At 35.2% G+C, this 15,070-nt stretch overlaps 2 protein-coding genes and 1 pseudogene across 5 annotated transcripts; 1 reads left to right on the top strand and 2 right to left on the bottom strand.

Moving 5' to 3' along the window:
• Window positions 1-858: 858 nt before the first annotated feature.
• LOC111316529 (uncharacterized) lies at window positions 859-5,475 on the bottom strand. Of its 4 annotated transcripts, none has more exons than XM_022918490.2 (8): window positions 4,859-5,475; window positions 4,161-4,309; window positions 3,656-3,903; window positions 2,805-2,924; window positions 2,548-2,704; window positions 2,149-2,288; window positions 2,036-2,071; window positions 859-1,892 (listed from the first exon to the last, which is right to left on the bottom strand). In XM_022918490.2, the coding sequence occupies exons 2-8, from the start codon at window positions 4,234-4,236 to the stop codon at window positions 1,095-1,097; spliced, it is 1,575 nt and encodes a 524-aa protein (XP_022774225.1). In that variant the 5' UTR covers window positions 4,237-4,309; window positions 4,859-5,475; the 3' UTR covers window positions 859-1,094. The 4 variants fall into 4 exon arrangements, with proteins under 4 accessions (XP_022774225.1, XP_022774224.1, XP_022774223.1 ...); XM_022918489.2 differs by having other exon boundaries at window positions 2,548-2,707; window positions 4,161-4,306; window positions 4,859-5,212; XM_022918488.2 differs by having other exon boundaries at window positions 2,548-2,707; window positions 4,859-5,211.
• A 640-nt stretch (window positions 5,476-6,115) lies between these two features.
• LOC111315880 (exocyst complex component EXO70C2 pseudogene) lies at window positions 6,116-8,769 on the bottom strand (annotated as a pseudogene).
• Window positions 8,770-10,417: 1,648 nt separating this feature from the next.
• On the top strand, window positions 10,418-13,665 carry LOC111316526 (uncharacterized). Its single transcript, XM_022918485.2, has 7 exons — window positions 10,418-10,909; window positions 11,306-11,468; window positions 11,778-11,978; window positions 12,058-12,303; window positions 12,543-12,690; window positions 12,941-13,172; window positions 13,266-13,665. The coding sequence occupies exons 1-7, from the start codon at window positions 10,564-10,566 to the stop codon at window positions 13,598-13,600; spliced, it is 1,671 nt and encodes a 556-aa protein (XP_022774220.1). The 5' UTR covers window positions 10,418-10,563; the 3' UTR covers window positions 13,601-13,665.
• The last annotated feature ends 1,405 nt before the right edge of the window (window positions 13,666-15,070 follow it).

Genomic DNA, 15,070 nt, shown 5'->3' with positions numbered 1-15,070 from the left:
TAATTATATAAATTGAATTGTAAAACTATAAAACAGAAGGAAACTGTTTTCCTAATCTTTAAGTTATGTGTTTCCTCGATAGTTAACTGATGATGATCAACATTGAACTGAAAATATCTCCGTTTAAACCTTAATGGAAGAAGTTCCATTATATATGGGAGATCTATGGTGAGAGAGACAAAGGGTTAACAACTTCTAAGTTTCCAACAACGTTTTGGTAGTCGTCTGTTGTGTTTGTAACTCAAAAACTGATTTAATTTGTCCCCAAGCTGCTTATGGCTTTAGTTGTAAGTTAAGACATCAAATTTTCGTTACGATCCCAAAACCTTGGAACTGATCAGTCTCTCGAAGATTCTTTTTCTTTGACCGCAAGAGGTTCCACGCACGGTCAACGTGTTATGATCGGCTTCTTCGTGTTGCCAATGCTTGAGTGAGGCATAGACATCAGACATAGTTAGATGGTTGTTCAAAATAATAATCCACGTTAGAAGTCATACTCGCTTGATTGTTTCATCGCCAGTTCGCCACCGTCCTCTTTCTCTTCTTTGTTTTTTCTTAGAAAAAAGGAAAAGACCATTTTCCAATAGGACATGTTAATGTCTGTATATGTTTACAGTACATGTCACGTTGCAGTCATTCATAAGGCTTAACCAAATGAAATGAGATGAGATCCTCATCCAAGTATTCCCAACAAAGGAATCAGAACTTCCATTCACGACAAGCACATAATTAAATACTTTGCTTTAAAGGCATATTAAGATCGGCATGCTGGATTACCAGAGTTAGAATCACAATGATCTTGGCAATGAAACAGTTGTTACAAAATCAACTATATTGGTGAATCATGCAACCGACCAATCAAGCTAACTAAAATCTTGTTATCCAATCCAATTCAAGAATGTGATAAATAGTTTTAAATACCAAAGACTCAAACACGATGGAAAAATATAAGTTACAAAACATTTACAATGTGCACATGATGTACACTACGTGGCACCCAAACAAAGAAATGTCTGGTGCTGAGAGGACTACTTTCTGAACAAAAACGTCTTATCTGACAAAAATATTTCAGTTTAAGCATCCTAACTGAAGTTCTATTGCCGAGGAATCGGTGCTGTTGGCACCGATGATGGCTGATTATAGAAGCCTTCAGAACCTTGGAAACTCTGGTACGAATTAGTTGATGTTGAGGCAAATGTGGAGACGCTGGTCATTGCAGGCCCAACCACTGAATAACCAGGCAAGGAAGGGTGCTGTGATGGAGTCATGCCGTAGCTATATGGTGCACCATTTATTGATCCAGCAGTTGGCAAGTACTGGGGCACAGCATATGGTGGCATTGGTGGCAGCGGTGGCAAAGGTGGAGGAGATGAGGATGGAGGAGGTGGCACTTCATTTGGAGTTAATTGCTGGGTTGTGGCCACAACAATGTGTTGGTGAGATTCGGGAGGTGGGAATGGTGGAACTGAAGCTTGTTGGGGATTCTGAGATGGTATATAAGGCTGGTCATTCTCAAGCTTAGGCCTCTTCTCAGAAGGGTAATCACCAGAAGATTCTTTCATAGGATTGCCAATGACACCCTCGGACGCAAGGGAAGAGAGGACGTAAGAAAGCATCTCAGCTGAGGACGTCGATGCAGTTAGCTTTGCTGCCACTGCAGCAGCAGCAGATTTCCGAGGATCTTCCTCAATGTGGCCAGAATTATCAGGAAAAGATACTTGCCGGGCATACATCACAGGAGCTGATTGCTCTGCAGCACCCGGAAAAAAACTTTGAGGTGCAACAGATGTGTGAGATTCCTTTGAACTTGGCTCAGCCACTAACTGGGGATTGTCACAATTTAATAACTGTCTACAGATATTACCAGCCTGTTCCGATTGGGACTGTGCTGCCTGTAAAACATTATGAAAATGGTCAGAATGCACACATGCACAGAAGTTACAATATTGTTAACTGTATTTAAGCTGAGATATAGAAGCAAACAGTTCATAATGTCGACAAGTGTAATTAAAAGATCAGGAAAGTAGTGTCAAACCTGAAGCTGAGTATGAACTTGCTCCAGCTTGAGTTCCTGACAACAAAAGTGAATCAGCTTTATTTTAACACTACCACAAACAATGTTTTCGTAAATAGATTAGTCTAAATAACCTGTTCCTGAAGAGCCTCTCTCAAATGTGAGACTAGACTAGCTCTTGATGATGCAACAATTGTTAGCTGCTCAATACAGTCTCTCAACACAGCATGATGACCCTGCACCTCCTCCACTAGTGCAGATCCATGAAACTGGCCTGTTCAAAGAAATTTGACATTTTAGAAAAGAGTGTAATAATATGTAATCAAAGTCTCCAGGGTAAGTAACTATCGTTCAAATGAGAAATAGTTAGTCTTATGATGTTAAGAATGTTTCAAGCAACAATTTTTTCCTTGAAGAAAGAAAAAGTTGAAACAAGGATTAGGATAGTAGTAGAGTAGAAGGTACTAACTTTTCATGAAAAAACTAAAAGTATAACATCCTCATGCTAACAAGACGAGAAATGCGGGTCATACCTGAATTGACATCAGTTCTAGTTTCCTTATCTACTTTCTCAATACAGTTAATAGCATTCCTACACCTGCTGAATATAACATCTTCATCCATCTGACTACCATAAACAACTTGATAGCCTGAAACTATTTTGTCCACTGTACTTCCAACAGGTTGCTTCTGCTAGGAATATAAGGGAGAAATGACATTGGTCTATGACACAAACATGTAAATACCACAAAATAACAGAAAACTGCAGTCAGCATTGAATTTATCTTACCAGCTTGGCGCCTATATGCCTGCCATTTCTATTATTATTTTCTGATTGTCTGCCAACAAGCTCTTCCTTAAGAATTTGTCCCCGGGAACCAAATACTTTTCTCTCTTCCCATATACTGATCTGCATTTCAAGCAGTAAAAAGAAAAGAGATATGTTATGCTAATTTTGAAAACAGCCATTCTGAAATATAACAGTAAAAATTTAAAGCAAACATATGTATTGAAAGAAAATAATACAAAAACCAACCACAATATAGCAATAAAATGAAAATGGAACACCATACATTGTGCAATGATTGTGCCATTAACAGCATTTCAATTGTTACAAATTGGACATGCAGTACACCAAAAGCTGCGCACCAAGCGAGTAAACTAGACCTAGAAAAATAGATGTACTAAAACAAAAGTTCAACTGCTGGACCTTGATAATTTAACCACAACCATTAGAAAAAGTGCAAGTACTTTAAACCAATCGGAACCCAAAGAACAGTAATACATGTGATTTTTTAAACTTAACCTAAGTCTAGTTATAGACAAATTTATTAGAGTAACCAGTTCAAGATAAGTGAGGTTCCACATGCTATTAAACTGGCAACAAAAGCAAAATATCATCATGTTATCACTATCAACAAAGCATCATCAAATTAACTTTGCTGTCTAGATAACAATATCACATTCCTAAGAAACCTAACTGCAACCACTCAGGTCTTCCATTTAACAAGAAAGTTAGGCACCTTGATTCTGTCACTTTAGGTCATGAAGAGGGGCTGTAAGACAATTTCAACCCTTCACAGAGATTTCAGTCGAGAGCAGAAGAAAACAAGACCTGTATGAAAGTTAAGATGACTATACCAGACGCAATGCAGCATTCCTTCCAAACTCATCCCCGCTTTCAATCACATCACGAAGTGCATCAGGAAGAACCTTCCAAAATTCACCAACAAACTCTGAACCCTTCCGCCTGCTATTCTGCAAAATGTCATTGGCAAGATACAGAAAGGCCAATCTCTGCTCACGAGGAGAGCAGTGAAATTGTCTGTCCCAAGTTTCAACAACTTGTTTTGCCTTATTCATATGGAAAATACACCAATGTGATAAAGCTTAAAAAGTTAAGGATGCAAAAATAAGCTTTAAAAGTTCATTTGCTCTCGCTTACATGGCAACCAGATAACAATATCAAACTGAAATCAGTAATAAATTATGTTTGAGAAGTAATAAAATAAGTATATGCTCAATTACTACACATGACAGTGTGAGAAAAGACCTAAGCCCACAATGAAAGCAAAACCATCCCAAAAAGAACTGTCCCAAATAGGCAAAGAAGCACATAATCCGCAATTATTTTTTGACAGGATACTCTCTATGCTTGCTTGGGAGTTATTGAGCTTGGCTAGCTTTTCCACCAAGATTTGCGGATTAAATGAACTGCCCATTGTTGCTATTGAAGGCTGATCAACAATCAAAAACAGGGCAGACCTTCAAAATGCAACCTTCCAAAAGGAGCTGCTGTAAGACAAAGGACAACAATTGTTTGCATTTAGCTGGAAAAATTACAAAACATTGAACAAAATAAGCACAACTACATTAAATTGCAAGTTCGACTTATTTTCTTCGAAAGCATCCTCCTACAAGAGTGCAGCTTCTATTGCAATAACCTTATTTAACTAAATAGGTCCTGGATCCTCAAATCATTCAAAATTTCCTCCCTTTTTTTCCTCTTTTCACAGGAAATTATTCAAACTCTATCATTTTACTGCTAATAGATAATGACAATTAACAAAAAAATTCTCCATTACTGCAGTGGGCTGCAACTTCAAAAAAATTGGGATTCCAAATCAAACAGTTTAAACTACAAAGCAAACCACTTTAATTAAGCATTCGATTATGCTCAGGAAAAAATAATGGAAACGAACTTAAAAGCAAGAATTAATTATCAAATAATTAAAAAATTAACGGGCTTTAACTGAAAGTGCAAAACTTTGTGGCGCAAGAATAATTATTAAATAAAGAAAACCCTAGAAAAATAGACAATGGAGGAAAAGAAAAAAAGAGAACCTGTAAAAATCGAATGCTTTTGACGCTGGCGAGAATCAACGGCGGGTAAGCATAACAAGTAGGTCGATTTCCGACGTCATGGAGAGGGAATTAGGGAAAAACCTCTTTTAATTGACGATTAGGGTTTTGTTTGAAAGTAGGGTTGTTTGTTTTGCACAAGGCTTCGTGTGGTTAACCGTAGGAATTGGAGCTTTTGATCAAACCGTGCCGTAAGAAACTGCAAAGTGTTTATCTGCTTCGGCCTTGAGGAGACGAGAAGAGGAGAGCGTTCAGTGCAGTTTTGGGTCTGCGAGGGGGGGTAATTTGGATTGTGGACATGGTACGACGCTGTTAAACGGGCTGGACTTTTTGGAATCCCCATATTACCCTCATATTTAGAGGGTTTTTTGTTTTGTTTTGTTTTGTTTTTTTTTTATTTTTTTGGAGTAGAGATTTCATGTGTTGATGTGCAAAGGGTGATGGGCTGGATAGGTTGGGACTCTGTAAGAGGCAGTGAGGTAAGTTTTTCGGAGGCTGTGGAGGAGCAAAGTTGGGTAAGGAGTTTCCTAATTATGATTTTGGAAGAATTGATTTGGATTCTACTGTACTTTCAGTAAAATACAATTAATTATCAAAAAGCTATAAAAAAGTTGTGACGAATGGAATTTTTATTGTTGCAATGGAGTTTTGAGATTTAGGGAAAATTTGATTCTGATTGCAACTATATTTTCTAATTTTATTCATTTTTTTATCCGCATTTGATTTGTTATATTTTTATATATTTTTTATAAAAATTAAAAAATTTTATTAATTTAATATGTTTAAACATTAAATATAAAAATTATTATATTCAAATTTTTAATAAATTTATTATATAAAATTATTAATTTAATATTTTTAATGCTAATTTTTTTCTCGCAATAATTATTTTATTATTATGGTTGTTTTTGCATCTAACAAATATCACATTATTAATTTTAATTTTTTCGTTATAATAATTAATTTTATTAAAATCAATCATATTATTTTAAGTGAATAAAGTAAAAAAGGCAAAACGAGAGAAGGGTGAAAGAGCACGATAACGAGAATGAGGAGGTAGTGTCTACATAATAAAAATTATTATATATACTTTTTTAATTATATTAATTTTATTAATATACTTTAATAATACATGCTTCTTGAGATGATTTTTCATTTATTAATAGTTATAAAGAGAATTATAGAGACTTAAATCCATAGTTGTAAGTTAGAAATTTGCCTGATAATCCACTTGTGTTCAACATTAATTTCCCAACTCAATCCAAAAAGAAAATGCAAGAACAAATCAAAAATAAAGTACAAGAATTAAATTCAAAAGATCCATGCCTTCAAATTAAATACAGCAGAGCAGCTTCACAGATTTTGGATGAACAGAGCAATATATACTTATGTACCCGCTAATCAAAGTGCATGTTTCTTAACTATAACGACACATCTAATTGAAACGATCAAAGCAGCTTTGGCCTCTAAAGAAAAAGCTACCCAAGTCCTCACCATCTTAATTTTTTTTTTTCTTCATACAAAAGGGCTGGATTTTCTTTTTCTTTCCATTGCTTAATTATGTTTTCCTCTTTGTCGTTGAAGTAGGGTTTCCATCAAATAGTTCATCAATGTAAGTCTCTATATCTTCAGGCTGGAACTTTATGTACTTCTCTGTTTGTCTTCCAGGATCCAAGTATCCAGAGAACCTTCCCAAGAATGATCTATAGGCTGGTATCACAATTGCTGATATGGAAACCCTTAGCTCTGATTGCAGTTGCTTATCGGACACCACCCACGAGCTTTGAGTCTTGTGAATTTCTTCAAACATGGCATTAAAGCTCTTGAACCTCTCTTTAAGTACTGGTTTCGCCACCTTCCCGTTCACATTCAATCCCTCAAGGTTTAAACAACCCAAAAGCTTCATCCAAGTCTCTCTCTTATAAGTCTGATGGTAGTTCCTAAGATAAGATGATCTCTTGCGGCACCAGGTATCTCCCATCGCTTGACGGGTCTCCGCTGATCCTTTGATCTTCTGCAATATGTAACGTCCATTGTTCATCATGAAAATGCAGCTCAAGGAAACGTCCTTGTAAAGCTTGGACTTGGCCTCAAGAATCGAATCCAACAAATCCATGATTCTCATCAACTGCCCCGAAAATGGGGAGTGATTTTCTTCATCATTGTTGTAGTTTTGTGAGTCACCTTCGTAATCCCGGGGCCTGCTTGTTGAATCAGCTCTTTCAATCTTAGCATGCTCCTTAAAAACTTGCTCTAGGGTACCCTTATACTCATCACATGCATATTTGAGATAATTCATCGTGTAGCGAGTCAAAGGATGAACAGCCCCAGCAGGAACTGGGGTTTTCCCTGTATCAGACATGATTGAATTCTCAAGATCACAAAATATGCAAATTACAGTCTCACCAATCCGACAACGAGCCGTTGATGTTTCGGCCTTGAGCTCCTTGACGCATTCTTCAGAGAACACACTAACAGTAGCGGAAAGATTATCACGCAAGGTCTCATACATGTCAAGAAATTTGAAGAGTTTCTCCGTGGAACGCTTGCTAATGGCGACAGCTTCTGCGAAATTGAGAAGTTCAATGAACACGCCTCGTGTAAGGTTGCTGAAAAGGCTGTCAGATAAGGAAGGATAGCCAGAGAAGATAGTATCAGCGAGCTTGCGCTCTCCAGAGAAGTACACATTGGCACAATGTTTGAAGGCCTTGATCCATGGAGGAATCTCCCTTTCCAATGATTCCCATTGCATCTTTTGAACCTCATCAATGCTAATCTTCTCGAATCCTAGATTTCTCAAGGTCTTCTCAATTATATTCCTCCTGGTGATCATGTAAGCCTCACAGCATTCAGATTCATATCCTCCGGAGATCATCTTCATGGCAATTTTATTCAAGTTGGCCAAAACTTCCAGAGAGTACCCTGGAAAGTTGGATTCTTCATTTGATTCAGCGGATTGATCTTGACCGGGTTCATCTCCAACCTCCTGTTTCTGATAAGGTTCCACGGTTCTTGACTCTTCCAATAGAGACCTGAATTCATCCTCCAAATAAGACATAGCTCGCTGCTGAATCCGACAAATGCGGTCGATCAAAGGACCGTGATTGGAATCCAATTTAAAGACTGTAGATAGATTTGTATACAGCTTTGATATCTGGTCCACAGCTTTAAGAAACGACGCATCATCCTCAGGAAGCTGACACCCCTTCACTTTTGTTTCAGGCGATTCAAGCTTAGATATTTTCTCTTCGACAAGATCCAAATACTTCTCAATAAACTCTGGAATCTCCAAACCTGCCCCAACCTCCTCCTCCTTTGAGGTGCAGATATTTGACAAGAAACGTTCAATATCTTCCGAGGCTGTTTCCAGGGTATATTCGATTTCAGGTGGAGAAGTAGGTTCTCCTAGTTCACCTCCTTCTTTTTGTTTCTCTTCAGGCTTTTCAATCTCTTCAATTTCAGTTTGTCCAGCCTTCAATTCCTCTGGTTTCTCTATCTCTACCTCTGTTATCTCAGCTGCAGCTGACTTTTCTTCGTTAGAACACTTTGGTGACTCTGTCCCCGGAAATGTGTCGCCGACTACGGAGTTCTTGCCGTTGTCGTCTCCTTTATTAAAACTTGATGACTTTTCAGGCATGTGATTCTTTTCCATGGCTAAGCTTTCAGAAAAGAAAAAAAAAGAGAAAACATTGAAGGAAAGGAAACAATAATGGTTTGAAGAAAATTAGATAGAGAAAGATGCGAAGAGGGAGGAGAATGCACGGACAGGAAATATTTTTGCAATATTTTTTGAGTTTTTGTTTTTCTTTGAATCGAAATTGAAATGATCGAGGGTGGAGGGAATGCACGGACATGAAATTCTCGTGGAATTTGATTGGGAGAGAGTTGTTCTGGTTTGGTGTTTTATTATCTGTTTTTAGCAGGGTTGACCAATAACCATTGACCTGTTTTGGCACAGTTTTTGTGCTTCAACGATCTCTTCTCCCCTACTTCATCGGTTATTTGATCATGGATTTTGAGTAATTATAACATCAGCTACCTTATTGATTAGATTATGAACCAAACTACTCTATATTGTTATTATTATATGGAAAATAATACATTGAACAAAATCATTGGAATCAACAAATCGTGGCAGGGGTTTAACTTTTATTTGATGATGATGATGAGTGTCATGATTCAAGAAGAAACGGGTTTGTTTCAACATTCATAATCCTCTTTCTTTGTAACCAAAAATACAGTAGTACTAATAGCTACCATTTAGTTTGCATGGAAACAAGGGTTTGAAGTCAGTTAACAAGCTAGCTATCGTTAAGGGTTTGGTTTAACTTGATTAACAAACAAGGAGCTGCAGAGATCATGGTAGAGAGAGACAGAGAGAGAGAGAAGGAGTGGGTTTCTTCTGCTGCTGATACTGATCTTCAAAGCTGGCGTGGTTTGGACTTGGGAGGCGGTTGTAATATCTAAGATGCATAATGAGTTGATGATAGTAAAGGTTTCAGTTTCACCAACTTTGTAGTTACATCTTCTCAGGTTGCACCGATCAAAAGCTGAAGCAAAGACTTTTTGGCATGGATGATGATTGATGAACCTTAATTTTGTGTCAGGTTTGAGCTGTACCAAAAGAGTTCCACATTGGTCTGTCGGAGATTAGATATTTTAATTGGCTACCGCACAACTTGGGCTTTTGTTTCCTATTCTTGCTTTTGCTTTGAGTTGAGATTCTAAACAAGGATCGGTTTTCCCCAAAGGCAACACAGATTTGCTCTGAACAATTCCTTCAAGCTGGCGAAAATGTGATCATGGAAGATTGATTATCTATCATTATTTCAAAAACAATTGAAAATACGTTATGTCATTTGTCTGTTATTTACTTAATTTGACATATTCTTAATGAATAATTTGAAGAGAAATCTGTGTTAAAAAAAAAGGGATATAAATCTGGCCATTTTTTCTTTTTAAACAGTACATGTAAAGAAAAAATTTATCCAGTTTTAAGTTTCTGTTAAAAAATAGAACACATTTTCTGTTAAAATCATGGCACCATTTTTTTGGTCCACTGTATATCATGACAGTAAACTATAAATTCGTGTATTTATATTATATGAAATATAAAAATTTATATATTTATATTATATTTTATACGAAAATAATTTATTATATTGATAAAAATATAAAATATATTTTTAATTTTATTAAATTTATATATTATTATTATTATTAAAATTTTAAATTATATTGTTTTTATATTATATTTATATTATAGCATAATATTATATTTTAAATCAATAAATTTACATAACACTCATTTAATTATTAAAATAAAAGATAATCATTCTCTTATCTATAAAATATCTTCATATCTAAGTATAAAAATAATTGTTCTTTACCTCATGAATATCTTATTTCTTTTTTTTATTTTATTAAATTTCATATCTCTAGATTACGTAGCTTACGTGGCAGCTCATACGGCCACCGCTCCACCTTTGATAATAAAAAAAAAAAACTTTTTTTTTTTTAAAAGAAAGTTGGCAGTGGCCACCGACGCAACCTCGTAATCAGACTACAAATCTTAATTTTGAAAAATAATAATAAAAAAAAAACAGAGGAAATCCGAACAAAGCTTCCCTTCATACTGGAAACTCGAAAAACAAATCAAATTCCAAAAAAAAAAAATCGAAAAAAAAATGATGAGGTATGGCGGTTCAAGGAGGAAGCGAGCTATGGTACGGTGGTTTCTAATTCTCTGCGCAGCTTTTACTTTCATAAGCTGGCTGATGCTGCTGACGCTAAGATCCGTCGACGCACCGCCGACTACGACGATGGCGAATGGGGCGATGCGGGATTTGCCTGCCCAGCTGGAGCTCCGGGAGCTCAAAAGAGACGGCATTTTGTCTTCTGCTGAGGCGCCGAAGAAAGCTCCGGCGAAGAGCTGTGCCACGGTGGAGGAAATGGGGAAGGTTTTTAAAGGAAGGATTTTGAAGGAGAGTCTTAGAGTTCGAAGGATTATTCATCATCACTTTTCTATAAATGGTAATCATTATTTATTTTTCATTTTCTGGATAATTAAATGGTAATCATTATTTATTTATTTATTTATTGATTCCGTTTTATATTTAGCTGAATTTCCATTGTTAAATTAAAAAAAAAAAAGTTGCTTTCCATTTCTTTTTGGAGAATTTTATTTGCCTTGGAATTTGAAATTAGAATAAATTAAGGTTGAAATTAACAAAAAACAAAGTTTATTTCTTGATGTTACATTAGACTGTGAAAAATTTTAGTTCCCATTTTCATGAAATTTTGATTTGGAAATTTCTTTTATAACTATTTATAAGACTAATTCCTTTTGAAAGAAGTTGATGTTTAGGAATTTTGGGTCCGTTTTGACAAAACTATGAGGAAAATTACATGTAAATTTTTTAATTTCAGGTGCTCCAAGAATTCGTGAGCTTCCTCCAGAACAGTTCTGTAGACATGGGTTTGTAATAGGAAAAGCATCCGAAGCCGGGTTTGGAAATGAAATGTATAAGCTATTAACTGCTGCAGCATTAAGTGTAATGTTGAACCGATCACTGATCATTGGGCAAACCAGGCATATTGGTTCTTTCTCAATCCTTTCTGTTTTGTGTTTAAAGGATCTTATTTGTCTAACACTTTACTTGGTTAGCAGGAAATATTATTTTAGGGTTATCCTGATATAAAATTCATACTGCTTAATTGGTTTAGAATTAGAAGGGTAAATGTCTAAGATGTACTCCATTTTATATCCATTTGCTCCGGGAAGTACTAACTAGGAAAGCATGGTAGTGTCTTGGAGAATGTCTTAATGATTTTGTATCTCATTGCAGTTATGCTTCTGCTTTTCTTGTGATCATTTATATTTTCATTTTTCTTTGTTCAGGGGTAAATATCCTTTTGGGGATTACATTTTGTATTCCAATCTCACCTTTACACTGAGAGAAGTGAAGCATCTATGGAGACAAAATGGCTGTGTAAAAGAGTATGGAAGGCATCTGGTAATGAGGACTGATGATTTTGAGAAGCCGGCAAAAACAAATGCCCTCTGTGGCAATTGGAGGAAGTGGCGCCAACCTATCATATGGTAGAGAGTGAACTCTGTTGATATAAATTGTCCTAGTATTTTTGTAGTTATCGATGAATTACCAGCTATAATACTTTAGGTATCAAGGCACCACAGATGCTGTAGCAGCTCAGTTTTTCTTGAAGAACATACATCCTGATATGAGGAATGCTGCTTCTGAGTTATTTGGAAAGCCAGATTCTCTTCGTTCACGCCCTAATGTATTTGGAGAACTCATGAGAATTCTCATTTCTCCTTCAAAAGATGTTGAGGAAGCAGTAAATTGGGTTCTTGGTGGTGGTACGGACCCTGATATTACATTGCATATGCGGATGCTTATGAATAGGTATTGGAGAAAAACAATTCCAGTATTTATCATATGTGTTGGCTGGCAACCTTTTGCAGAGTAATTGAATTAAAAATATTTAAAACCACCAAAATTCTAAAAACTGAATCCTTACACAAATTATAATAACTAAATCTTATGTGCTTTAAAAACACACTTGACGGTCTTGAGGAGATTATAATTATCTGGCAGGCATCTAAATTGCTTAGTGATGCTAGTTCTTCTGTTCCATGTTTCAGGTCGGTGAGAGCTGCACAGGCTGCATTGAACTGCCTCAAAAGGGCAAGACGTAACTCACAGCAAGTGTCAAGACCCAGGGTGGTTGTAATATCTGATACCCCTTCTTTTGTAAGAAGCATTACACCAAATATAAGTGAATTTGCTGAGGTAATAAACTTGGTATCCCCCCACCCACCCCAAAAAAGAATAAAATCAATATAAGTGATAAATAACCTTCATATATCAGTGTATAGTAGAGATACTGGTGTATTTGCACTTTTTTCTATGGTTCTTCATTTTGATTATAAACTTGGTATCCCCCCACTCCAAAAAAGAATAAAATCAATATTAAGTGATAAATAACCTTCATATATCAGTGCATAGTAGAGATACTGATGTATTTGCACCTTATTCTCAGGTTCTTCATTTTGATTATAAACTTTTCAGTGGTAATGTGTCTTATGCTATTAAAACATCACCAAATTTGGATTTTAGAGTGAAAGATTGGGGCCCCGCACCCAGGTGGGTTGCTTTTGTGGACTTCTTTCTTGCTTCTCGTGCAAAGCATGCAGTTGTTTCTGGGGCTTACAGACGTGTTGCGACTACCTATGCTCAGTTAATTGCTGCACTGGCTGCGGCAAACAGTATAGGTAACACCGATCCCTGCATTCCTGGCTTATTTAGCTTGAACATCTCTCCTATCATTGGTGATGCAGTATCTTATAGTTGCTTGGTCTTTTCAGGGGAAAATTCTACAGGTTCAAGTTTTTCTTTCCTAAGTAGCTTCCAGGGTAATTTGTTGGCAGAAGGTTTGAAGCTTCAGGTGGGTTGGGGACATGTATGGAACCGATTTGCAGGGCCATTGAGTTGTCGGGGGCAGTCGAATCAATGTGCTTTCACACCTCTTCTTCCTCCAGCTTGGTGGGAGGGAATCTGGCAATCTCCCATTCCGCGTGATATTCATAGGCTGGAGCAATACGGTGTCCAACTCTCAGGCTTTGGAACAACAGATGAAAATCAGCTTCGTTCTTTTTGTAGTTCTAGGAAAAATATTGTGAAAACTGTTTTATACGTATAGATGTAATTGCTGAAGCTGCCTGCAATTGTTTATATGCATTATTTTTCTGCCGTTAGTATTATTCACATCATGCCTTCTTGCGTTTCCAGTTATGCATTTCTTTTCCCTTTAAACATGTTAAAAAAGTGGAAAAGAAAAGAAAAGAAAAAAGAAGAAAGCAAGTGGAAATCTTTCCCTCCTAAGAATTGAGTCTTACAAGCAGTGGTTTAAATAGAGGTGCTTTTCTTCTCTCTTTCAACTTTACTATTTGATTTTCTTATTTTAACTCCTTATGTTCATGTCAATTTTCCTTTTGGAAAAGACCTTTGATGTGATTGAGTCTTTGTTGGAAGGCAAGTTTTCTTGGGATAGATTAAAGTTAGTTTTGGATTTTACTGTATTTTTTATGTGATTAAATATAACACATTATTAATTAAATATAAATATTAATTTCAGGAATATTTATTTAATATAAATATTTTTAAAAAAATTATTTTTTATTAATAATTTATTTTTTAATTGTAATTATAATAATTATTATTATTTTTAATTTTATCAAAATTAATTTTATCGTCTATTCAAATAAAACTTGAAAAGGAATAAAATTTTTATTTCTAGTTGGATAATATATGTAAATTATAAGTTAGATTTACTGCACAATTTTCTTAGACTACCCTTTACATATAAAAAAAGGAAAAGAAAAGCTTGGGAAGTGAAAATCCATCCTTACTGACAAATGAAGGTGATAGATCTGTCTAACTTCCTAGTATTAGGTGCTACTATTTTTCCATTGGATCACTACTTGGATAATTGTAAATTGGTTTCATTCATATGCAAATCCTTGTACATTTCCTTTTCCTTTTCAATTCAACAAAAGCTTTTCATAGTCATTACGAAAGTGAAGAACAGAAGCATTGGGTCTCCATGTTTCTATCCCACTATTGGCTTTGGACAAATTCTTTTGTTCCATTTGGGTGATCAATGATTGTTTCCTTTCTATATAAAAAAGAGACAAAGCTCGAGAGGCTGGCCAACCTTTTCTTTTTCTTCTTTCTTTCAATAGGAGATCCCAGTTTCCTAAAATTTTTTAGCACTATTTTTTTTTTATCCATATCCATAGTCCTTGACACCTGAAAGATTTTACAATCCAAAAGTTACTATTAAACCTCCTTTTACTTTAAAATGCCAAGTGTCTATTACTAACAATTAGTAATAAAAACTAAATCAAAAATCAAAATTAATATATTAAAAAGTTTTGTTATATAAATCTAAGTATAAAATTTGAAAAAAAATGATATATTTTTTAGATAGATATTTTTAATAAAAATATTAACAAAATTTTTACTATTAAAAAAGTATTATTCAAATTTGAATTATAAATAATATTTTAAATAATTTTTTTACATATTCTTGGTATTTACATTTAGCTTTATCAATATATTAGTTTAAATTTTTTATTAATTATTTTTAAAAAATCATAAATTTCATTAA

This window comes from Durio zibethinus, chromosome 24, assembly GCF_047325235.1.
Source record: "Durio zibethinus cultivar Kanyao isolate XHJ-2024 chromosome 24, ASM4732523v1, whole genome shotgun sequence".
NCBI classification, from domain to species: domain Eukaryota; kingdom Viridiplantae; phylum Streptophyta; class Magnoliopsida; order Malvales; family Malvaceae; genus Durio; species Durio zibethinus.
Note: the sequence above shows the minus strand (reverse complement) of the source record. Positions and strands in the feature narration are given on the sequence as shown.

Excerpts from the sequence above, each read along its gene's own strand:
- LOC111316529 (XM_022918489.2), bottom strand. The coding sequence starts at position 4,236 with ATGGGCAGTTCATTTAATCCGCAAATCTTGGTGGAAAAGCTAGCCAAG. Across the intron at positions 3,904-4,160 it reads CTCCCAAGCAAGCATAGAGA|CTTTATCACATTGGTGTATT; the intron begins GTATCCTGTCAA and ends TAACTTTTTAAG. Across the intron at positions 2,708-2,804 it reads GGCATATAGGCGCCAAGCTG|CAGAAGCAACCTGTTGGAAG; the intron begins GTAAGATAAATT and ends TTATATTCCTAG.
- LOC111316526 (XM_022918485.2), top strand. The coding sequence starts at position 10,564 with ATGATGAGGTATGGCGGTTCAAGGAGGAAGCGAGCTATGGTACGGTGG. Across the intron at positions 10,910-11,305 it reads TCATCACTTTTCTATAAATG|GTGCTCCAAGAATTCGTGAG; the intron begins GTAATCATTATT and ends TTTTAATTTCAG. Across the intron at positions 12,691-12,940 it reads ATATAAGTGAATTTGCTGAG|GTTCTTCATTTTGATTATAA; the intron begins GTAATAAACTTG and ends CCTTATTCTCAG.